This window comes from Poecilia formosa, unplaced genomic scaffold, assembly GCF_000485575.1.
Source record: "Poecilia formosa unplaced genomic scaffold, Poecilia_formosa-5.1.2 Scaffold16, whole genome shotgun sequence".
Lineage (NCBI taxonomy): Eukaryota > Metazoa > Chordata > Actinopteri > Cyprinodontiformes > Poeciliidae > Poecilia > Poecilia formosa.
In genome coordinates this window covers 3659627-3685331 of record NW_006799955.1, presented here as the reverse complement: position 1 = coordinate 3685331, position 25705 = coordinate 3659627, and the positions used below count along the sequence as shown (strand labels likewise).

At 37.1% G+C, this 25705-nt stretch overlaps 2 protein-coding genes across 3 annotated transcripts in view; one reads left to right on the top strand and one right to left on the bottom strand.

Moving 5' to 3' along the window:
* Window positions 1-1169: 1169 nt before the first annotated feature.
* On the top strand, window positions 1170-6294 carry b3galt1b (UDP-Gal:betaGlcNAc beta 1,3-galactosyltransferase, polypeptide 1b). Its single transcript, XM_007546563.2, has 2 exons — window positions 1170-1649; window positions 4675-6294. The coding sequence occupies exon 2, from the start codon at window positions 4909-4911 to the stop codon at window positions 5896-5898; it is 990 nt and encodes a 329-aa protein (XP_007546625.1). The 5' UTR covers window positions 1170-1649; window positions 4675-4908; the 3' UTR covers window positions 5899-6294.
* Window positions 6295-9427: 3133 nt separating this feature from the next.
* The window catches only part of stk39 (serine threonine kinase 39), a 30903-nt gene continuing 14625 nt past the window's right edge, over window positions 9428-25705 (bottom strand). The window contains exons 11-18 of one of the 2 annotated variants that reach the window (XM_007546564.2): window positions 25091-25213; window positions 24527-24556; window positions 24121-24177; window positions 23307-23383; window positions 16927-16979; window positions 16661-16729; window positions 15481-15545; window positions 9428-10758 (exon numbers count right to left, since the gene is read on the bottom strand). In XM_007546564.2, coding sequence (XP_007546626.1) covers window positions 10684-10758; window positions 15481-15545; window positions 16661-16729; window positions 16927-16979; window positions 23307-23383; window positions 24121-24177; window positions 24527-24556; window positions 25091-25213 — 549 coding nt within the window. In that variant the 3' untranslated portion in view covers window positions 9428-10683. The remainder of the gene's footprint in view (window positions 10759-15480; window positions 15546-16660; window positions 16730-16926; window positions 16980-23306; window positions 23384-24120; window positions 24178-24526; window positions 24557-25090; window positions 25214-25705) is intronic. The other variant, XM_007546565.2, reaches the window with a different exon arrangement.

The window sequence follows — 25705 nt, the reverse complement described above, 5'->3', positions numbered from 1 at the left end:
GATCATTACGGACTGGATGTATTGTAATATGTATCTGGCATATCAGTGGCTGTGCAGAATCACTGTCACTGTATAAACAACATGGGAACGTCTTAGCTCTCTCAGAGAAAATGTGGCTCCGGTGGCCAATTATTCTTTTTCCTTTTTATTTACACTGAGGTTTTGTAGTCTTATAAGCTAATGTGACATTTACTGTGAAAGCTTTTATCCCATAAGGGGATTGTTGTTATATATTGTATGTTTTTATACAAAAAAAAAGAAATACTTGAATAATTACAATTAAATCAGTACTTTCACTTGCTTGTCTTCTTCCAGTTTCTCTGTTACAGATATAAGGATTGTGTTTTTTTTGTTTTATTCTTAAGTTGTTGCCAAACATTATTTAAAATAATTTGCATATTTAATTCAAACCCCGTGACTGCATTGTACTGCCTATTTTCACTGCGATAGGCTTTAATTTGGTCTCTATCTTCCATTTTTATTTCACTTCTTTCTACAGCCTCTGTCTGTAGCAATGCTCCTCAAGTGCTTAAGCAACAATTTAATTGTGTAATGATGGATTTTATACACTTTGAACTAGAAGTTCAGTGTCTAATAAAGCCCTACTTTTATAGTGCCCTCTACATTTATTGGCAATGCAAGATGTGTATAGCTTCAAAATGTGCCCATATTCTTCCATATAATATCCCACTAAAATGTCTGCATCATTTCTCTATCAGTGAGTTTTTGAGATTTTTTGTCAAAAAGAAAATAGTCTCTGTATCCTGTTATATTTGTACCCCAGTAAAAAGGGAAGTCATAGCCTGTAGTTAAATTTGTAGCAATGAAATCAAGAAATCACACATTTCTTAAATATTCTTTATTTGTTGCTTCTCATCAGAAATTTGACATTAGCTGATTACAGAGAAGGGAAATGGATAATATGTTGAAATGATGCACAGTGTACATAAAAAACAAACAAACAATAATTTACTTCAGAAAATAAAAGTTTTTAGAGGAGTTTTATTTAACACTTTTATACCTAATATGATTTAGTGCTACTGGACTTGTTTGGACAAACAAACANTGCGCTCGAGCTCAAAGTCACAAACTGATAATCTGATGTTTTGCTTGAAAACTTTTTGGCAAAAAACAGAATTAATGATTACATCCAAGCAGCTCCAGACCATCACACTACCATCACCATGTATGATTATCAGCCTGATGTTCTTTTTTTGAAATTCTGTATTAATTTAACACAGAATTTAATGGAGCATGTGGCATCAAAAATTTTCACTTTGTGCGTCTAATTCACAGAATATTTTCCTTACTCTTTGGGATCATAAGTATGTTATCGGGCAAATGGTTTTTGCCTTCAAACTCTCCACTGAATGTATTCCCAGTCTCTTTTTTTTTATTGTTGAATCATAAAAATGTAACTTATTTTAGACAAGTGAAGCCTCCAGTGCTTTAGGATGTAGTTCAATAAATGAGGAACCTCTTTTTTCCCCTGATCTTTTATTTATCTTTTTGTCTTTTTTTGTAAGTGTTTCCACTCTGGGGTCCAGAGGGCTGAATGGGTCACTCCTCCCACTGTAGCAGTGTTGGCCAGCATCTCGCTCAGCAAATGAGTGTGGTAGTGGCAGTGGGACTGGTCTCCAAAATAAAAGGTGTGATTTACAACAATGGAACTATAAAGGCTGATTTAATCACCTTTGACATATCCACTACAGATTTTATGGCAAGGTGCGACTCTGGCAAAGTGTTACAGCATTTTACCGGTGCAGATTTACATTTTCTCTTGCCTTAAGTGAGAGGACGAGAGGGAAGAGGAGATAAAGGCGCAGTCGGGATGGAAACCCAGTCTTCTTGTCTTTACTTTGACATCACCTGAAATGAAATGTGAGATCTGGATGAGTTTGACTGGAGATGTTTATGTTTTAACCTCTCGGGGGAGCCGTCAATGTACTTTTAGAGTAATTGTGGTTGGTTGGACATTCCTAAGAAGGTTCAGCACTTTACTATATTTTACTCATTTGTACACAAACCATATAAATTACTTTGTAAACATTTCCAGAGTCACAAATGTCAACGTTTCACATCTCAGATCATGGAAACTCAAGATGCTTTCTGTTTAGGCTGCTTCATGTTGTGAGTGGTCGTATTTAAGGGATGACTTGATTCTACAAGTCTGGCATTCACTAGGACTTAGTATGCCAGGTGAAATTAAACTGAGCTTTTCACAATGTCGTAGTTAATTAGTTAATTACTAATTTAACCAAAGGAATGATTACTTCAAATTAGGCCATATTGGTCTGGATTGATTTACTCTTAATAATTAAAAGCATTTTTAACTGTATTTTTGTGTTTACTATTGTTGTGTTTGATTTTAAGATTTCCTGACAAAAATCTAGATGCATGACTGACAATTTAATTGGAATGACTTTCTTAATTCCTTCACAATATATTTTTCTGTTTTCTGTGCATCTCAAGCATATTTCACCTAATGATTTATTTATTTATTAAGTCCATGGTTACAGTGAATGGCAACTTTTGTGTTGATCCTAATTACCACCTTTCATGCCCAAAGTCAAATATTGATTTAGAAAGCATTTTTCGGTGGAGGTGCAGCAGAGCAGAAAGCATGTAATTATTCTTAGCTTTGTTGAATTTAAGGTTAGACTCTTTTCAGCTGGAGCATCTCTTAGCAGAATCCACTTTAGGCTTTCTCCACATCCAACCAAGCTTTAAAAGTGAGACACTTTACCTCCTGACATGGCAAAGAGGCCTATTCTTCTATTTTTATATTATATGTGCTTTTGCAAAGGCTATTCTTTCATTTGAACCACTAATGTTCAACTTAAAAATCACCAAAAATGGCAGTACGCCTTTATTTACTTTCTCACCCGTTGACGGATTATTGAACAGTAGCTACAGATCCAGCAAGAATTCCTGCCAAGCAAAAACTTAATTGACTGTGTGTTAAAGAACCACTTGACAAAATATGTTTTTATATTATTTCTATTTAATAAGTTTTCAGAGAGGAAGCACTGCATATTTAGACATTGTAGGGCAAACTCAAGAGCAAACTTTCCACCATTTGCATTACTATTCTATTAAATTATTATCTTCACGAGATAATCTGCTTACCTAGTTCTCTCATTCTGACTCTTACAAGTTGAATGAAATTGTAAAAAATGTTATAATTTTTTTTTATCTATAGTTTTGGTATCTGAAAGTGCTGTATTGTATAAGTCTACTATCGCTTTCTGCAAACCAAATCTGACTGCCTTAAATCTCATTTGAACTCTGAAATGAATGAAAAAAGCATTGAGTTTCCAAGTAATCATTTTAAACAAGCTTCAAAAAGCCAGAAGAAAAGATTAAACAAGACCACTAAATAAGATTACAAAAGTCTGTCTCCTCGAAAGTTGAGTATAAATAAATACAAGATAACTAAAACCTTTTTGACACTGCAGATAAAGAAAACTCTGCTGTGTTTGGATTTCTTGTTCTTGAGTAAACAGTTATGAGTTGGAAGCAGTTGTTTGCTCCTTTCAATCTTGTGAGATCTCATAGAAGCTGATATTATAAGAGAAATCGTATCAACAAGAGTGTTTGCTGCAACAGTCATAAGAAAAACTAAGGAACGAGACCTACCCTTCAACAGCACCACTTTGAAATGTTAAGGCTGCTGTTGATTTTTGCATGACACTTGGGCAGGCCCTTTATTCTGCCACCCCCAACCAGTCACAATGCTGGTATTAATTTGATATTCTGGGGTGGAATTAAATGTAATGCACTTTCACACAAAGTAGATAACCAATTCTCTTTCCATTCTCAGCATCTACTTGTCCATAGTCTGCAAATGAGTAAACCCCGACCCTCTTTTATAATGCCACCCTGAGCAACTGCCTATGCTTAACACAAACATCTGCCATTATAGAGAGATAAAATAAAAAGTATTCTAATTTATAATTTATATTGAGTTAGATGGCATTGCGGTAATTAGGTGGTTTTTTTGTTTTTGTTTTGTTTTGTTAAGTTTTTCTCAGTCTGATTTGTGTATGACAGCACACTGCAGATAAACAGAATTCAAATTATCGCATTGTGTCGTTATGTGTCTGGTCAGATTGGCCTCTGTGTTCCTCCAGCCTTTGAAGATAAATGCATTGAAATTTATAACTATTCCTTTGAGAAGTGCATGTGATCTCCTGTAGGTAAAAGACAAAAACAAAAAATCCACAGAAAACATCAAAGCCTGAGGATATGACCTACATGTTTATATACCCTTTAGATTTTCAACATGAATCCCCGCCATATCTACATGTCAGTATGTGATGCGTAGTTTCACCCAAAACTTTGATCTACTGTGCTTATACGTTGATTTCCTTTGAAAACTTTTCTTTCATCCCCTGGCAAAATGTATTCCAAAGTTTAAAAAACTTATCATTTTAAACATGATTTATGTCGATCATTTTGACTACATGGGCTAATTTATTGGGATTTTTTTATGTAGCATTCAGTGATTGCTTCCCTACATTGTTTAGGTCATTTATTTTGCATACATTAACATCCTCTACAAAGATTAATGCATTTAAAATAAAAGCTGATGAATAATTAATGTATATGTACATTTTTAAAACCACACATACTATATATTTTATACTGATGCTTCTGTCTCTTCTTTTTCAGATGTAAATGGAGATGCCATGGTTTTCGCCAAGAATCTGGACATTCATTCAGTTTTAAAGTGCTTCACGTTGAATTGCAAAAAGCATCTCTTCTCTCTAAAGCAATCCATTATTGACAATTAATGTCAAAACACATGCTTGAGCAGCTTAATGCTGCCTCACTGGGTGAAACCTCACTAATGGAAGGAAAACCTTATAAGAGCCAGCTCATCAAAATACACCTAAGAGCAGCATAATGCCTTCGAAAGTATCATGTTTATACATCCTGACAGTGGTTTGCTGGGCGAGCGCATTGTGGTACTTGAGCATTTCGCGGCCGACGTCCACGTATGTCGGCCACATGGCTATGCCTAAACGAAGGATTGTGAAACCTCCTCCCAAAAACATCACATTCACCAACATCCGCACGCGCCCCCTCAACCCACATGCCTTCGAATTTGTAATAAATGAGCCGAAGAAGTGTGAAAGCATCACGCCCTTCCTGGTCATCCTCATCAGCACCACACACAAGGAGTTTGACGCACGGCAGGCCATCCGAGAGACCTGGGGCGATGAGGGCACTTACAGCGACATCCACATTCTCACCGTCTTTCTTCTGGGGAGGAACACAGACGATGTGCTCAATCAGATGGTGGAGCAGGAGAGTCAGATCTTCCATGATATTGTAGTGGAGAACTTTATTGATTCGTACCACAATCTCACCCTCAAGACTCTAATGGGCATGCGCTGGGTAGCGACATTCTGCCCAAAGGCTCAATATGTCATGAAGACAGACAGCGACATCTTCGTCAACATGGACAATCTTATTTACAAGCTTCTAAAGCCCAGCACCAAGCCCAGAAGGAGATACTTCACGGGCTACGTGATAAACGGTGGTCCTATCAGAGATATGCGCAGCAAGTGGTACATGCCCAGAGACCTATACCCTGAAAACAAATACCCACCATTTTGCTCAGGCACCGGCTACGTGTTCTCCGCAGATGTAGCCGAGCTAATCTACAAGACTTCGTTGCACACAAGACTGCTGCACCTGGAGGACGTGTATGTGGGGATGTGTTTGCGCAAACTAGGCATCCACCCTTATCAGAACAGTGGCTTCAACCACTGGAAAATGGCCTACAGTCTTTGCAGGTACCGGCGCGTCATCACAGTCCATCAGATCCCCCCGGAGGAGATGCACCGCATCTGGAATGACATGTCCAGCAAGAAGCACCTCAGATGTTAGGAGACATGAGGATCGACAAAGAACAACTCCAATTTATCCAGCTGACCCCCCAAACCCAACCTCATTTACTTTGGCCTTATTGCAAATTGTCACATTTAATCATGTAAGAACCTGCAGTTGCTTCTGCAAGTCCATGTTTTATGACACATGGATTAATTAGCATTAGCGGTGTGTACAGTCACTCACTCTTAAAGCAGTTGTTTAGGAGTTTTAAAGTTGGGTTCTGTTAAAGCGCTTAATATCTTCCCTGGAGAATACAACTCTTAAGCGTGTTCATTAAGTATAAATGTAGTTTGGTTTCTTCCAGAGGCTGAAACCGAGTCTAAAGTAGGATAAAAGCAGAATGTCATATGCCACTCCAGTGAAAACAACATCACAATGTTCTAACACACCTGAAAATTCAAAAGCTAAATATTTATCACCTTCTTTCACCACCTGAGTACATCTTTTGGTTCCTGGGCTGTATCCTGGTACTGCTGACTTACCTCCACAGTATGCAGTCAAGTTCTCCAGAGTCTTGCTAATGACCTCATTATTTGACTCAGGTGTGTTGAAGCAGAGACAGATCTAAAAATGGTCCGTTGAGGACTAGAGTTGAAGACCCCTCCTCTAGAGAGACCTAAAGATGTTTAAACATGGTGCCATTTTTGAACAATTGCACAATTTTGGAGGATTTCCAGACTAGCTTTAGGCATCTAAATAGCACTGTTAACTGTTTTTAAACATTTAATTTTAGCAGATGATGGAAGCTTTGCAATCTTTGTACTATGTAGTTTAACGGGAGCATTTGATACTGTTTATTCCAGTTTGTATGTGGTATCTGGAACATTGAGTTACGGCATAGGACTGGCACAATAAAAGAAATCGCTGATCTTAATATCAACAAGTTTCTGTCTACTCCAGCACCTCTTTCATGTGGAGTTCCTTAGATTCTGTCTTTTCCTCTTTTCTTTTCTTTTTTTTATCTGTACTTACTCCGTCATTCTAAGCTCGGAATTTTCCAACGTACAATGAAAGTAAAACAAAGGTTGTTTTATTCTGCCATATCAGTATTTATGAGCATATTGGTAATAAATTGTAGTCTATAAATTGTAGTAATTATAGTCTTGGAAAATTATTAAACAGATAAGCCACACTTTGCAGAAAAGACTTTTATAAATAGGTAAGACAGCAAACGCTATGAAGAAAACAACTAGAGAGAATAATACATGCATTACAACCCCGTCTTGGCTACTGAAGTGCTCTTTAAGTTGAGGTCAATCACGGCCTCCTTTTAACATCATAGCTTCCTCAAAGTGTTGTTTCACTGTATCCTACGGAAATCTGGGTTTGTAAAGTGGTAACTCCCAAACTTTGCAACAAGTTGCCTTTAAAATTAGACAGGGGTCTTTTTTGTTATATTGAGTTTTTAAAAATAAAAAAAACATATCTAGTGCCTTTTGGCATAGTGTAAGTGGCAACTTTTCTTTTGCTGTTTAATTTTTCTTTTAACCTTTTCTTACATATACTTAACAAATATTAGAGTTACATAAAAAAAAACAATTGCTGTGTGTGCATATATATACATATATATGACTACATACAGCTTTTTATGCCATAAGTTCATAAAATAAAGTTTGCATAAACATCAGTGACTTATATATATGAGTTTTTTTAAATGTCCTCACTCTTCACATTAACTGGGTGTAATGTTTTGACAGAGCCCCACTTCAGAAGTCCTAAAGTAGCTCTTTAAATGCTGGGTTGTTACTAGTAGGTATTTGCTTCTTTGTAAGAAATATGCCAATCAGAAGGAAGAAAGCACTAACTGACGCGGCCTGCCCTGTAGAGACAGTGCAGACATTCAGACATTTCCCATGCATTTTAAAGCTGTTCTCCCCTTTACTGCAAGTGTCCTTGAGCAAGAATCTCTCCTGGCTCCCCAGCTGCTGACCCTCCTGGAGTGCAATCCAAAAGAATGTGAAGAAATCAAATATATATTCCATGACTTGTATAGTAGAGCTCTAAATAATGATCTCTAAAAGTGTAGTTTTAGGAGACCTTCGGAAGCATGAGATTGCAAGTGCAACCCTGATGACCATGCTTCTGACATGTTCTCCTCATGCTCTTTACTCCCTTTCTCCATCTTTTTAATGAGGCTAAATATAAAAAAAATACAGTCTATTATTAATGTCAAAACCCAAGTAGGGTGAAATGATAGTCTAACACAATAGAGTTTATATTAAGAGTGTGGAAAAGTTGCAACTTTTTCATGATGAATTCACCTGATGTTTTTGTTTACATACAATCATCATCACATTGCCTTTTTTTTTTCTTCCAAAATAAGCAGTGTGTAGGTTTTGGAAATTAGACACATTTTCTTGTTTTCCTACTTTGCCGTTTCCTTGCCAGAGGTAATTATGTGTCTCGGCTACCAGCCTCTCATTACTGTAGCTGCTGCTCTTGGTTATGTGTGTTGTATATCAGCAGCTGTTTCAGCTCATCAGCTGCTACGCGCACCAAGAAAAGCACTGCATCGTGCCGTGCAAGACTCCTGTTATGTCGAGCCGGGATCATTACGGACTGGATGTATTGTAATATGTATCTGGCATATCAGTGGCTGTGCAGAATCACTGTCACTGTATAAACAACATGGGAACGTCTTAGCTCTCTCAGAGAAAATGTGGCTCCGGTGGCCAATTATTCTTTTTCCTTTTTATTTACACTGAGGTTTTGTAGTCTTATAAGCTAATGTGACATTTACTGTGAAAGCTTTTATCCCATAAGGGGATTGTTGTTATATATTGTATGTTTTTATACAAAAAAAAACAAAACAAAACAAAAAAACTTGAATAATTACAATTAAATTAGTACTTTCACTTGCTTGTCTTCTTCCAGTTTCTCTGTTACACAGATATAAGGATTGTGTTTTTTTGTTTTATTCTTAAGTTGTTGCCAAACATTATTTAAAATAATTTGCATATTTAATTCAAACCCCGTGACTGCATTGTACTGCCTATTTTCACTGCGATAGGCTTTAATTTGGTCTCTATCTTCCATTTTTATTTCACTTCTTTCTACAGCCTCTGTCTGTAGCAATGCTCCTCAAGTGCTTAAGCAACAATTTAATTGTGTAATGATGGATTTTATACACTTTGAACTAGAAGTTCAGTGTCTAATAAAGCCCTACTTTTATAGTGCCCTCTACATTTATTGGCAATGCAAGATGTGTATAGCTTCAAAATGTGCCCATATTCTTCCATATAATAATATCCCACTCAGTGAGTTTTTGAGATTTTTTGTCAAAAAGAAAATAGTCTCTGTATCCTGTTATATTTGTACCCCAGTAAAAAGGGAAGTCATAGCCTGTAGTTAAATTTGTAGCAATGAAATCAAGAAATCACACTTTTCTTAAATATTCTTTAATTGTTGCTTCTCATCAGAAATTTGACATTAGCTGATTACAGAGGAGGGAAATGGATAATATGTTGAAATGATGCACAGTGTACATAAAAAACAAACAAACAATAATTTACTTCAGAAAATAAAAGTTTTTAGAGGAGTTTTATTTAACACTTTTATACCTAATATGATTTAGTGCTACTGGACTTGTTTGGACAAACAAACAGCTCTTCACACTCAGCAGACGCTGTTTGGTTCCATTTTTTCGATGTCATACAGTACAATTAGGTAGCTACTTCACTTATTCAAACAAAACAAAACAAAACAAAACAAAACAAAACAAAAAAATCCCAGTTTTGGATTGTGGCATCGGATAGAAACCGATTAGAGCAAGAGTACACAACTGCAGGTTCCACCAGGTTTTATTTGTCTGAAAGCACGTAAATTCAGAGTCAGTTTGTTGGCTGCGCATCTCAACACAAAAGTGCATTCTGTCTTCCCTCTTCGGGCTGAGACTGCACATGTGAACTGATTCATTGCAGGGAATGCTTTGATGAAGTGACAATCAGCAAGTTCTGCTCTCAGTGTCGTCTCACTCACTGACAACTTTCTTAGGCACGGAAAAATGAACAAGGCACCTCAAGCATTTTCTGAAGCGTTAACATTGTTGAGAGCAGCAAAGTAAACACAGTAACATCCAGGTCTCATTTATTTCGGCACACTCAACCAAACGCTTCCATTTTTAGTTAAGCAGGTCTGAACACATAAAACAATTCGTTCTGGGCGTTTTATTTTGAAACATTCATCGTGTTGTTATAAAAAAATGTGCTTATATCTACATGTTTACCGATTCTTACATTCTGACACGAACCCCAAGGAGTTTTCATAAGTCATTAAGTGTGGGAGGAAATTTATTTTCACAGTGGGAACAAAAACAATGTGGCACAAAAATAAAATTGAAAATATCTTCTTATTTCAATAAATAATTTTTTTGATTTTTGCTGAAAGTAACAGTAATGCAGTGCAAATTAAAGAAAGGAGGTGAGAAAATAACTAAAACATTCAAAAGCTACATATTTATCACCTTCTTTCACCACCTGAGTACATCTTTTGGTTCCTGGGCTGTATCCTGGTACTGTTCTGTGCGCTGGGTGCTGGAATGTTAAGGTTAGAGGTCGACGGACAGCGAGCAGGGAAGTCGACGCTACAGAGGTGGTGGTAAAGCGACGGCAGAGCTTTGGGAAAGTCAAAAAGAGTGAAGGACGGAAGACGAAGAAGGGCTTTTCTGGGAGGGAGTTGAAAAAGATATAGCAAGAAGTGATGGTGGTGGTCAGGGTGTGTTCCTCAGTCTGTCTGCCCTGAACTGTCTTCCCTGCCTCATCTGCTTCAAAGATGAAGGGAACATCAGCTAACACTTAACTGCGCAAAGCCGATCAACTTCACCTCATCTGGGATCTCTGTGTCATCACATCCTGAAGCCTGGAAAGGGAGGACAAAAAAAATATGTAAAGCATCAACAAGCAAATAATACAAGTAAAAATCATTTAAAAAATTAGGCTGATTGCTCGTATAAATATATATTACCATAAACAGCTACAGTAAATGTAAACACTAAGAGGCATGTGAGCACTTTCGAGAATCACTGTAGCAAAATTTTTGCTTGAAACCATCTGGTCCTCAAGCTATTTGTGGGAATTTGGAGTGTCAGTGTCAGTGGGATTTCAAGGCGTAGTCGTAGAGAGAAGGGTGTCTGGTTTGGACACCTAGAGTTCTGGTACTGTGTGCATCTTCAAGCAATGGCCTTCAGCATGCCCTGAGGCTGTTTCAAGCCTTGTGTGAAGTGCCAGGAATGAAAGCCTTTTCCTTTCAAGTCCTAGGTCAATAAAAAGGAGGACTGCTCCCTACAATTTTTTATATTTCTTTTGGAAACAACTGGTTATCTGGAGAAGGCTTATATGGCCGTGTCTCTTGTCGGACTTTGTGATAAGTCTCGCCACAGCTTAGAGCCAGAGTTGCTATTAAAGTTCATTTGGTCTTTGCATGACCAAAGCAAGAGCTGTATTCGCAGATTGGATTCTGTCCCATTGATGGTGTTTCTGGATGGAATCTGAAAGCTTGGTCACCAAGAGGGGGATGTCCTGTTTGGAAGCCTCAGGGTCTCTTCCTTGTGCAGAGAATGTGGTTCTACAGGCATCATTAAGCCTTGACCTTTAGCTTCTCTAGGTCTCAGGGCATTCATCTCAACTAGTAAAGGCTGGGCTTCTTCCTCGAGGTCACGGGTCAGTCTTTGCCGTGAGTGATTGTTGGAAGGATGAATAGATGCATTCACACACTAAGATCTTGTCCACAGGAATACATGAAGAAAAAGCTGGGCTAAAATATAAAGTTCTCAATTTACCGGTCCACTACAAGAACAAGATCCTGGCTAGAAGCAGATGAAATGAGCTTCCATCTTTGGGAGGCTGGACTAATCCTCAGAAATTGAGTGCAGGAGCTCCATCATCCAGGAGGAGTAGCTTCTTTATCTGCTTTATAAAAAAAATCAAGTGAGGTGTTTGGGACTCTGGTCTGCCTCTTGGGTGCCTCCCCTTGGAGCTTTTCTAAGCATGTCCATCTAAAAGAAGACCAAGGAAAAGACCCACGACTAGCCAAGCTGACTATACAGCTATTGTGTCCTGGGAATTTCTTGGGATCAACCAGAATAATATTACAGATGCTGGGAAGAAAGATGTGTGCATTTCCCTCGTGTACCCAGAACCTCTGCAACCCGAAAACATTAGATGGATGTGTACAAGTGGTGAAACTGTTGGCAATCTGTTTTGATTCTAGCATTATAGCTCTCTGGGTAAAGTCAAAACAAGACTTCAAGACAAGAGTGACATACTATCCATACTAAACCCAGACATTAGACACAGCAATGTTGGTTCCCAGTGGAAGTATTTTGTTTGGAAACATTGACAACTTTCAGCAGCTAAGCAACTAATCATTTTTGCACTGCTCACTTTTAGTGATAATGTCTTTCTTGAGTATCTGTGTGTGTTTTTTTAAACTTGAGACAAACTGTGTGAAGTGAAGATGTTGAACAGAGCTGTAAGCAAAGGTCAATCCTCTACAACCTCAGTGTAGTTGTAGGGAGAACCAGAAAAGTCTACATGCTGCAAGACAACAAAGCTTTTGTCATTACTCCGACTCTGCACTACTAACAAGTCATTTAAGGACATATCAAAGTCAACATGACCCATTAAAGGCATGTAACTGCATAATAATAAAAGAGCGTTCTTAATGGTGGTATAAAACAATTAATACGAAATTGTTTGAAATGACGTGTTTATCATTTGAAGCAGGGAAGAACAGGGTGTAAAATTTGCCTATTAATTTGTTTTCCCTTGAGAGTGTCCCCCTCACAAAAATTACACCTCTATGCAAGCTGCAATAATTAATTTTGAAAAGCAATTAACTATCTGCCAGACAGAATATCTTCTGGAGTCCAAGAAGCTTTCCAACTAGAAAAGAAAACTATAATTTGTCCATGCTCAAACTGGATTATTTCCTCATCAGCTAGCTCATGTGACAACAAGAGATCCAATGACTAGAGCCCAGTAGATTTCATGTCCACTAGGCCCCAAGACTTTCAACATTCAACTTTTGTGGTTCTTTACTGAGACTTTGTAGTCCTTTATAAAAATGGTCAAATATGCCAATGTGTATCTAGTAAAATTTATGTGGGGCATCTCTAACAGTATATAAAATGGTAAAATGAAGAACTTCGCATTTTTGGTTCAGCTTGTTCTTCACCCCAACAAGATTACAAGATCGTCTTAATTACTGCAGATATTGGCCCATGTGTCCAAGTATCCATTTCCCAGCCCATCCAACCATCACTGAAGATCAAGACACTTTAGCTCGTCCCCTTAAGGCTGGTGAAGGTTATGGCGGTGAATGTTATGCCATAACTTTCTCCGTTAGTCATGGCATATGGATCATGACCAAAAAAACTAAACTCCAAATTGAAGCTGCTAAAATGAGCTTCCTCCTTAAACTACAGCTCATTCCAGGTAGACACTAACTTATTTTTTTTTCATTAGCCATTTGCATTGGTGTCATTAACATTTATATGCATCTACTTCCAATAGAACATTTAATCCTCATTTTGATTTCTCTGTAAATCAAAATTAAAATTTGGTTTTCATTTAGGTTCCCTAAAGAAAAGTTGAGACTATATAATTGTTTCAAAAGTGTCACAATTCAGAGAGACTCGCCGGACCACTGCAGGGGTCTGAGACCTCTGACTGTCTAGGCAACGTTGAGGCAGTGATGTCAGAAGAGGTCAGCTTTGAGCTCAGAGACCACTGGATCTCTTGGTCACTTCAACCATAAAGCTGTCACAGAGACACCCATTCTATAAATTATGCACATAAAGTGTTATGAACTGTTTCCCTTGTGAGGGTAATTATTGTCACTCCCTGGCTTTTATAGTATTGCCCTCGTAACTCTTAGCTTACAGTAGAAGAGTTGGGCAGGGATTTATCAGTATCCTCAGTGATGCAGCCTTAGCAAATAAAATATGCTCTGGAAAATATAACAGGGAAAACTGGGAAAACATGGCTGAAAGGTTAGATTGTTAGATTTGACCTGTAACATAAATAATCTAGTCCAAAAAATTCATACAATCATAAAATTGATTGTTAAAATTGATTGTGATATGTTCTTACTTTAACAAAAGCATGGAACAATCTAGTCAGCCTGTGAAAATCTCAAACACAGAACCACCACTAGTGTCCACAAAGATTTAACCAGAAGAAACACAGCGAAATAAAATATCATTGGTATTCCCTGGGTCTTGTGTTTCTCCTGCAGTAAATATATCATTTTGGATATCTTTTTCGAGGAAAGCAAACAACTTCATTCAGCACCACACAATGTTATGTTTTGGGTTGTTCAAAATGCAACAAAGGACAGGTATATTCTCATTGTGCAGAGAAGTGTAGATAATGTTGTTTACTGTGAGAGATTTATGAGTCAAGTAACTACACTGTATCAGAAAAAAAAAAATCAATATTAAATTAGATTATGTGACTTGAGCTGGTTCAGCACTGTTTGTTGACAAAACAAAAGGTAGTAATTTATGCTAAGGTCTTTACCACTACACAGTGACAGGTTTATGAATGCGGACATAGTAAACAAAGTTACTGCTAATTATGAATCTATCTGCACATTAGTTCACACATATGAGAGGATGATGTTCCAGTAAATGCTACAATCTTGGCTTCACTGGTTAATAAACAGGTTTAAATAGCTGCAAACATTAAAGTTTTTTTTTTTTTTAAATTTTCTCACCTTACAATCACAAACTTCAATTATTAGATTTTATGTGACAGAGCAACATAAAATAGTGCGTATAGGTGAAGTAAAAGACTTTTTGGCAAATAAAAACCTGAAAAGTGTGATCTTACTTTTGGATTCATGAGCTCTAAATCAATATGTAATAAAAACCCCTCTCACTGCAACTGCAAGTCTTTTGAGATAGATTGTGAATTTTGAAATGCGAGTGACTTAAAGCAGCATAGTCAACACAGCGATCATGGCAGAGGGGAACGACTATTACAAGTTCACAAGTTCAGTGGTGAAGGAAATAATGACTAATGAGCTGCAACATTTCATTTTATTTTCCATCTTATCTGGGGAAAAAAAAAGAACAGAAGGCGTCAGTGGGACATTTGCAGTAGTAAGAATATGTCTGAAGTCCCTTGTCATTTCTCTTTCTAATATTACCAAATAAAAAGTATCTTATTAAACCTCAAGAACTTTGAAAGTGTCATTCTAAATAATACATAAAAATGGGATGAAACCTTTAAATTATACTTCCCTTTGATTTTCAAAACCACAGCTAGTCATGGTGTTCTTTATGACTTAGACCAAAAAAATAAATAAATTAACTTCATATCTGCTGCAGATAGTTTTCTGCAGTGTCAGCTCTGATCTAATTCTGCATAAAATGCTTTCCTCCGCGTCGTGAACAGAAAAACCCAAGGAACAGATGCCGGTTCACCCTGAAGTCATTTGTTTTGCTAGACAGCAGTAACTCCAGCAATTGAATCCTTCATCACATCATGCATCAACAGGCTGTTAACAGGAGGAACCTGTCAGGCATGACAAAACCCACTAAGGCTGTCATCAGCCATCAGTCATCTGGAAACTCACCAGCTTAAAGGTCAACACTTTATAGGTAATTGGGTCATCTACAATCTTTTGAAGGTTAGCAGCAACTGTAACAGGGAAAGAGAGAATATCACTGTTCAAATGAAAACACATGGAGAGTCAAATGTTAATATAATCACCAATCCTTTCTGATTCTGTGAAGTTTAAAGGGCAAATATCACATTTTGAAACAGAAGACCTAAAAACTTTTAAAGCATAAAGGATGAATAAAGCATAATCTGCCATTCTGTTGGTTTTTAGTAGAGTATTTTATGCACTTTTCAGAAGTAAATGGAGCCATTTGAGTCATCCCCTCTACAATAGAAAGACACAATATGTCCATAATGTATCCAAAAGTATCCATATCAGATTATTTTAATATGCATGAATAAAAAAAGACATTTTAATTGAAATATCTTGAATGGAAAAGCACTTTTTTACAAAAACTGTGCAAAAATGTGGGAGAGTTTGTGGAAGTAACTGCAGTTAAGGAGGACATATTTCTCCTCGCCAATCAAAAGTAGTCCTTCCACTGGACACATTTGGAAACTCGAATTTGAGAAAGAGCAAAAATCCAAAGCTAAAGGACAAAGATAAACAACACAGTTTATCTCACAACTAATGTCACTAGCTCAAGCAGAGTCAACTACCAGATCATCAAGGTGATCACAATTATTATTTATGAGCACAATTAGTTGTTTATGAGCAAGTTAAACAGGTAAGAAAATGCTTTCTTTTACCAATAATTTGATGTAGCAACTTGTTTTTTCACTGTCTGAGGAAAATAAGGGAGAGATTTAACTACAAATTCCATCTGAGCATTTTAACTTGCTTCCCAATCTTGATAAGTGTAACATTACCTGGAAGAAAAATTTGGGGGGAAACGTCGTGATGGTATGACAGAAGTGAAGTCTGACTTACAGCGTTTCAGTGCTGTGACAGACTGTATCCTCAAGATAATGTTTAAATCAATACTTTACCATGGTGAAGCTACATGAACGTGGGGAAAAAAGCAAACTGTGGAAAGGGAATTTTTTAAATATTACTCCCTTTAATTGTTTTAGTCTCTTTGTTAATACTGATTATTATAACAGAAATAGTTTTTACAGATGTTTCACAGAGGACTTGCTTCAATAACTGCAGAAAAACACAATTCATTGAAGACAAAGAGGTGTGACATTACCAATTAAGACATCGAGCCCATTGACCAGACCGGCTGAGTAAAGCTCCTGGGAGACGCCATCAGCAGTGTCTTGTGAGGGAATAACATGACAAATATTTGGCTTGCATCATTCCACTTAGCAGGTAATTGTGTTACACACAAAATTAGATGCTGCCCACAGCGCAATGATATTGCCTAATACATGCCCGTATCGATAAGGAGAGAGAGAGAATGTTATTACAAAGAAAAGTGCAATTTAGGAAAATTAATTTAGACTGAGCTCTTACCTCGCCCAGGGGTGAACTCAAACCGAATGTCATTCAGCTCCTTTTTGGAGTTCCTGAAAGGGAAGACAGGGGGAGTATGAGCCACAGGGTTGCACCTGGAATGAAACATGACTGGGCAGCTGAAGGTTAGGGAACAAACAGGAGATCATGTCTGGATGCACAGATAATAGGATTAGAAACTACAGGAGAAAAGTGTTTAGAAATACAAAGCCACATCCTTGAATTGGATGATTCGGTCATATTCTGTTCAGAGCAGAGACAGAAAAATGGGACCACGAGTCTGGCACACAGTTTTAACTAAGGCCTTTTACCTACTAATCAGGCTTCAAACTAAGTCAACACAGGCTGGTTTTCAGTATTAACATATATCAAGCTTGTTCAAGGTTACAATTTCTAAACTGCTTCTATTGTTCATTACACTGTTCCTACAGTCTACCGTCTTCTTTAGTAAGACAGCAGAAGAAAGTGTTAGATGGTTTTCTCTGACCCCATTCACACTTGGCACTAAAACTCATCCTGAGCAAGATGATCATGTTCTAATAGTGCTAAATGCAGGTGTGAAAGCATTGTTGAAGACACTTTTCCCACCTTCAGAGATGATCGGTATATTTCTACCCACCTTAGGTAAGAAGTCAAACTAGTTGCATTATTCTTTGATCAGATATTGACCTGAGGACAGCAATCTAAATCCCATCGTCCTATGCGCCTGCAGCTGACTTTTCGGCTGACTTGTTGAACATTTAAGTAATACAATATACAAAGTAAGCTCGTACAGTGTACAGAAAGGTATGCAGAAAATATATCAGTAGATATATTTTATTGATTTGTGAGATTGCTTTCTGGTACAGAGAATATTCTGCAAATACATTTTAGTTGAGAAGAGTACGAAACAAGATAGATGTTTATCTGTCTTGTAGAAACATTCAGAGTAGTAAAAGTCATGCTGGGTTGTTTCAGTGATTAAAAACTGTGGAGAATGTAACCTTGTAGCAACAACTGTCAGTGAAGCTAATAAGAAAACAAAGTTATTTTATGTTGATGTATTTGGTTTTCAAAATCTGTGGACCACACAGGATCTGAAAATGTTGGCGTCCTGTTTGAATACTTGAAGAACTCCTTACTGCTGTGTCATTTTAATCATTTATGGAGTTTTGTAGACCTCTCTAATTGCTGCGATGACCATATAGTAAAATGTCCTGTAAATCTGAATGGTCCCCGTGTTTACTAATGCATCCCTTTGCACACCAACAAAAGATAAAAGATGCTCAAAACTGGCGGCAAAATGTCAGAGGTTATTTCTGCCTCATTACTGCATCTATAAACCATCCAATTAAGGTAATCAAGAGATTGTACCTTGATGACACTGTTGCAGTAATGAAAGCGATTACCACAAAAATGTATCTCAGCCTAATTTCATCCTTGTTGATGTCTGAACAACAATGTTGCATCTTAACTTCGTTGTTGTGTAGGTAAATATATTTTTATTCAGTCTTATTCTTGTTGTTGTTAAAATATTTTTTGTGATATCCTAAAAAAAAAAATTGCGGTACTTTTTTTTTTTTCCCGTTGATTTGGCCTCCAAACCTTTGGAGGACTTTAAATCTCTAGTCATTACTCAGAGTACCACAATATTCACATTCCAGTTGCTAATTGTGTTTTCTCTCGATGTTGGGAGAGAAAACAACATCTCTCTCCAAACAGAGAGAGACAATTTTCCCTCTTTTTTATAACAACGAGGAGGCGCTCTGAAATCAAAACATCGCGCAGGTGTTCAAACACTCCGTTGGGAGGGTGACAATAAAGGTGAGTGATAATCCTGTGAAGTTTTGTCATTACCAGTAACATCACAATCTGACCTTTTGATAACAATTTTCACACTGAAAGGTGTAATCAATGTAGGTGCTGAAGGAAAACTATCTGGCACAATGATTGTAAACAAGCTTCATTAGAGAAATAATTAAATTCACCATAAAGGCACAACTTCAGAGGAAAAATGGGATGTTGTTGTCAACGAGCAAACCATGTAGGGCAGGGGGACATATCTCATTAATTTAATTTCGACATAGTGATACAAGTACTAAGGTAGCAGCTGTCTAATTGCCTTATTATCTCCACCAACCCTGCATCGCTGATGCATGTGTGGAATGATGTTGCAAAAATAAAAAGGCAAGCCTTTGTACAACATTCCAATAGAAGAACAGAGTAAAATATTTTATACTTTTTCTCTATGCAGATCAAGTAGTACTGCTGTACGAATCTGAGAAAATGTTTTTGTGTTCTGGGAGCCTCCGTTTTATGGGGCAGGCAGGAACTGATATTGCTGAAAACCAACACCACTCCTGGGATGAGATTAATTTGGTTTCCAGTCCAGTTATATAAATCACTCCACAAACCCATATGTCACATTTGTGAGGAACTTTAAACCATAACTCAAGACACACACAAATGAAGACAGATCGCTAATGAGTTTATTACACACAGCACTTTCTAAACAGTCTTAGCTCTGATTTACCTTCAATTTATTATGACTGAGCGTGGCTACTTTCATTTTCAGGAAAATGACCTGGTTGTCCAATGCTGGCTGATGAGGCAGCATGTCATGGTGATCAAAGCTGCTATGATAAATGTCCTGAAACTCTGAAGCCTTCATCTAAAAATATTTAGGAGCAATGTAAAAAAAGAAAAATAAAACAGATTCTGCACAAGTCACAGGAAGACAACACTTCATCCACCAACACTGTTTTATTTTGGTCTGGTGTGTAGGAAGAACCTCTGAATGAACACTCAGACATTAATATATATACAAAAAACCCCACTTAGAATGATCCCAGAGTTGGCCTGTATAGGCCAGCACTGTTTCCTGTCATGTGCAAACAGAAGAACCAACTGATAGAGATTCACTGATTAGAGTTTTGTGGCTGGTTTTTCTCAGTCTGTGTGAATTCCTTGGACAATGCAGACCTTTGGAGACTGTAGTTTCCAAACAGCTGTCAACATTTCCAAACTATGTGTGTTCCAAGACAAGCAGCACGAATGGATAAATCAGAGGAACTTTAATATAATAATGTGAGTCTTCCCATTATCTGTAGAGGCTTCACTCACTGCAAAATGTGATACAAGTAATCTAGGCAATACGGAAGCACATTGCTATCACGCATAAGTGTTTCAAAGTATCAAATAGAGAAAAATACGTTACCGGTTTGAAATCGCAACTTAGTTTGTTACAGAAAATTTAGTACATGCCACTGGTATTCCAACTTGCTGCTAAAACATACTGAACTAGGTAATGATGTCATTTCCAGATCGGATTTCTGATTGTGAAGAGAAACTGAACGCAGCACCAATAGCCAACAGTCTCCATAAACATACAATTTCCACTTTCTTTTCTCCCCTCTGACTTTATGTTTGAACAGTGGTGAAAGTCATTTAACTTTGAGTCTCCTTCATTTAAACTGAAGCCTTCTTGTGCTTAGGTATACTGCATTATTTGGCCAGAAAAAATATCAGATCTTTGAGATTCTGTTCAATAATCTAGCAATTTTTATGTTCTAATTATACAAACAAGATTGAGAACAATGACAAGAGGGCAACACACACAAACAAACCCAGTTAAGACGAGCAGAAAATGTAAGTAGTTCAGCTCATCAAATCTTTAAGACAGTCCAATGTTTTAAATGTTTGAAGGAACTACATTCATTTTATCACTCTTAAAGCTACAATCAACAGATTTATTATTTAATATCTACATCTCTCATAAAATTGTAAATAGTCTTGCCCCAGTTTTACAGAGCCCCAGATATTTTTTTTAGATTTCTTCCTCCATCTAATCAATTCAACTTTGTCCTGTTAAAAAGGGTAAATGCAGCTCATAAAAAAAGTCCTTTAAGTAAATAACTGGAAAGCAATTACTTTCTTGTCAATTTGTGTGCAGCTTGGGATGGCCGTGCAGAAGATTAAAGTTTATGAATGTTTTTTTTTTTTTACAGAAACAACTGCAGACAAACTCACTGAGACTAAATATCAATGTTTCTCCAAAATTCAATATTAGCACCATGTTTCAGAACAGTCTGACATTTATGTGATTCTGGATTTGCTGTATGAGGCTTGTAAAGAAACATGGAGATGTCACCTCTATCTCAGTTGCTCCTATCTCGTTTCAAATATTATAAGTAGACTTCAGTTTACTTTTATTAATATGTGCATACATTCATTTAGACTTGTAATTCTTTTTTCTAGACTTCTCCATACTTTTTCGAAAAACACGACGAAAAATAATCAGACTGGTCCAATTGCTAACTATTTGCTTCAGAGGGAATCTCATTACTATAAACTCATGCTAATCAGCTTTCAACTTTTCTTGCCTGAGAATGAGAACCAATTTGATGTTTATTCTTATCTCGTGAATTTGGTCATTTAATGCTTGTCATTTAATATTTTTTAAAACCGATTTGGGATCCACTTTTTGAAAATATATGTTCTTCAAATTAAATTTTTATTAGCAGAGTTCATGAAAATTATGATTCCATTTACAGTATAAGTGGTTGCGCACACATTACGGAAATATTTATAGCAGACACTAGCTATATTAAATTAATATAGCTTGTCAAATACTCTGGAGAGATTAAATGCATTTCGCATTGATTCTGTCTGTTGTGTTGATTATCTATGAGCACTATTGGGCAAAATCTCTGTACGTTACAGAGCTGAAGAACAGAGAGCCGAACACATCAAAGCCCTTCGTATTGAAGTGCTGACTACCCTGCAGTAAGCAGTTCACTGCCACCTGTTGTTTTTGGACCTATGTTTTGTTACTGAATAGAAAAAAAAAAATCTGTGCTGTTCTTGACGCCTGAGGGGGGCCTTCGGATGTCTGCATGAGCAAATCAGCACTCGGCAACCGCCTCACCGGGGAGCCACAGACTCTGAACTATCAAAAAAACCTATAAATGGATGTCCATTTCTGCACATCTTCAGTCCAGTTCTATTTTACATCTCCAACATTTTTGAATCATCAACAGAGTAATAGAAACCACACTAATATGATGAAAAGCTCAATTTCATTTTGACTTTCATTGCCATCTCTTTCAAATTCAGCTAATACATTTTGTCGTTTGACAACAGCCAAGTATCTAGATTGATATTTTTAGCTGAACAACAAGACTTCACTTCTTCATGTCACTGTATTTCTTAACAATAAAGTCTTTTGAAAGAAGATTGTAGCAGAACAACAGATGTATCTGTAGCCTTCTTGCTCCAGTTGAAATAAAGAAATAATAGTGACTTTATCTAAATCACCTTGAAAAATTACATCCTGAAGCTTTTCACATTTTACAATTCGAAAGCATTTATCAATCAATCAATCAAATTTTATTTGTATAGCACATTTCAGCAGCAAGGCATTTCAAAGTGCTTTACATAATTTTAAACAGTGAGAAAGAAAAAGAATGTAATAAAAAGATAAAAAGAAAAGATAAAATCACAGCCTAACAGGACAAGGCCTCCAGCCTTGCAGCACCAGGCTCCGTCCGCCTGTTTCGCGAAAATTTTGTGCTAGGACTTTCGCTGTCCTACGCGGATTTTGTGCATTAATTGGTTACTTGTTAGTCTAGAATTTACAGGGTTTTATATACGCGCAATGACTCCCAGTCACTCGCAAATACATAGAAGGCATCAATTGCCATAAGCAACTGTAAACAGGTGGGTTTTAAGTTGAGATTTAAAGGCACCCAGTGTTTCAGCTGTTTTACAGTTTTCTGGAAGTTTGTTCCAAATCCGTGGTGCATAGAAACTGAATGCTGCTTCTCCTCGTTTGGTTCTGGTTCTGGGGATGCAGAGCAGACCAGAACCAGAAGATCTGAGGGGTCTAGATGGTTGGTACAGCAATAACAGATCTTTAATGTATTGTGGTGCTAAACCGTTCAGTGATTTATAAACTAACAACAGTATTTTAAAGTCTATCCTCTGAGCTACAGGGAGCCAGTGTAGGGACTTTAGAACTGGTGTTATGTGCTTTATTTTCCTTCCACTTCACAATTTAACACTGTAAGAGCGGAAATACTATTTAAGGAGTTGCCACAGAAGGAGTCCCGTGGCAGAGTGTGTAATAAATCTCCGAAGCACGCCTGTGGCCTAGCAGCAAGAACTACGTCTTCGTGCGTTATTTCTTTTACCTATATATTTAAAAGTATAGCCACCTTTCAATTCTCCAATAACACCACTTTGGGTTAGCCGGACACTTAAATCCCCTATCAAAAATATATTAAAGCTTTCTATGTAAAAATGACCAAATTTAAACAAGCTAAGAGGAGTGAATACTTTTGGAAGATACTGAATGTTTTTTTTGGTACGCGAGTAATGTAGGAAACTATGTTCAGCCTTACCGTAGCCGCAGTACCATGTTCACAGCACCTTGAATGAAGGGTGTATTCTCATATGGTTCCACCTGCATCGAAAATACCTGGGAATGAATCAGTTTACCCTATTTTATGCCGTTTCAACACAGACAAAATAAAAAATCATGCCCTGCAGTGAAAAAGGAGCATGTAATCAGAATAAATCCAAAGTGTGTGCAGAGCTGAATCTGTAATGCAACGCATGATTGAATCGTTTTACCTAATCTGTAGGGAAAGTTGGGAAAGTAAGGGGAAAAGAAAAGGAACAATAAATAAAGGTGTGATGTATTATTTGTCTATATAATTACAATTATTATATTGCAATATTATGGGTCTTTTATGTGAGAAAGAATTGATAATTTGAGTAAAAAATGTCTTCTCAGATAATTTTTAAGTGGGACATAAGACAACCCCAAAAATGCTCTGGTTCACTTTCACAATGACAACAGAGTAAGTCTTGGGAGTAGATACACCTATCCACTGAGCTGGCACTGTCAGGCAGGCAGCCATTTACTGTGAGTTATTACTGCTGAGAGCATCCATCCTGGAGACAGACACTCTCACATTTACGCACACACACACACACACACACACGCACACACACACACACACACACACACCCACACACACGCACACACGCACACACGCACGCACGCACACACACACACACGCCCACACACACACGCCCACACACAAAGCGCCAGCTGCACATGTACATTATGCATACACACACACACAATCATTGCAGCATCAAGTTCATTGAATCATGACAAATTAGCGCTGCTTCTGCAGAATCCCTCACCTGGGGATGCTGTACAGACAAGCCTTCTATAGGGATATTGTTGGCATCTTCCTCATTCTAGGAGGAAGAAATTGAGAGGCATGATTGCGCAAATTATGAATTTTAAAATCATCTTGGAAGAAAAACAGAAAAGAGCGGATTAAAAAAAAGAGAGATTGGCTGACTTCAATACATTGTCACAAAAAATATAATAATATGCGCTAAATTTGTGTAAAATATTGCTAAACTTGTTATTTTTACAAAACATTTTCAATTAATTGCATTTTATCTGGTTTTCTAATTATCATGCAGCCAAACCTGTAAATTTTTGTTAAATTATTTACCCAATTGCTTCTTTATCAAGAAAGTGTATAAATATTGTTAATTCTCTTCCTTAAATAATAAATGAGATGAGAATCTAACTTACGTCTTTGGCCTCATATTTGACCCTTCGTGACTGGAAAAAAAAAACATATTTACACATTCATCTGTGTAACTAATAATTACAATCTTAATAACAGAGCGACAAAATAATCAATTTCAGACACTTCATTCATTTTTTTAAATATATTTTTACATTTTATTCAATTTTGCTTCTCAACTCTTTGAAAGCAACCTACCAGAGACAACTAAAAGAAAACGCAAATGATATTCTATTAGCAGTAATTTATGTTTTAAATCATTACAAATGTTATTTATTGTATAATACATAACATCTTTTTACCATATCATATTTATCAAAGGGTTCTACACTTCACTTTCTCCTTCCTCCACTACAGTGAACTCTAGACAACCCTCTAATGTCTACAAAACTAACTGATCAAGGAGGGGAGGAATGAGCGCTGTCAAAAACAGAGGGGGAGGATTCATGCTGGTTTATGCTTCACATAAAACACCTTAGTAACCCTGAATATTTTAAAACATCTGTGTTACAGCAGTAAATCTGTCTTGTTTGTGAAATAATTCAATGTATTTGTAATGCCTCACTTACCCTGCCCTGATTCACCGCTGCTTTACCCTCCTCACTGCCCTCATCCAGTTCGTCGTCGCTCCACTCCCAGTCCCCGTCTACCGTCTTGTGCAGGTGGCCACTGGAGCCTGGGACTCTCCTCACCTTCACCGGCATGACAAACATTAATGTTACATGTGCCTTGTTTTTTTTTCTTCTTTGTTTTGTTTTTTTGTTTGAGTCCACAAACACACTTTGATTTACTTAGACTTTTACGTCTGCGAAAGTATTAATGCCCTTTAACCTTTATCACAAACTTGTATGTTGCGGGGATTTTATATGTTAGATTAACAAGAACTAGAGCATGTGAAGCAGATTGAGAGTGATGAATGATTTACAAATAAAAAGAATGAAACACATTTCTCTTTCTTTACAGCTGCAAGTCTTTGGGATACAGCACATCTGGAAAGTAATCAAACAGTTGCACCAATTCTACTTTCTAAAATAAATCAAGCTTGAATGAAACATGCATGTGAACATAATTTTTTAAGTCGTACATTTTAATTGGATTTAGGCATCAACTCTGAATAGACCAGTGTAACACATGAAAGGGTATGCTTTGCTCAAAATCTGTACGTTTGTAGTCATTCACTACCA

What these genes read in the sequence shown, in the direction of transcription:
- b3galt1b (XM_007546563.2), top strand. Translation starts at nt 4,909, where the DNA reads ATGCCTTCGAAAGTATCATGTTTATACATCCTGACAGTGGTTTGCTGG.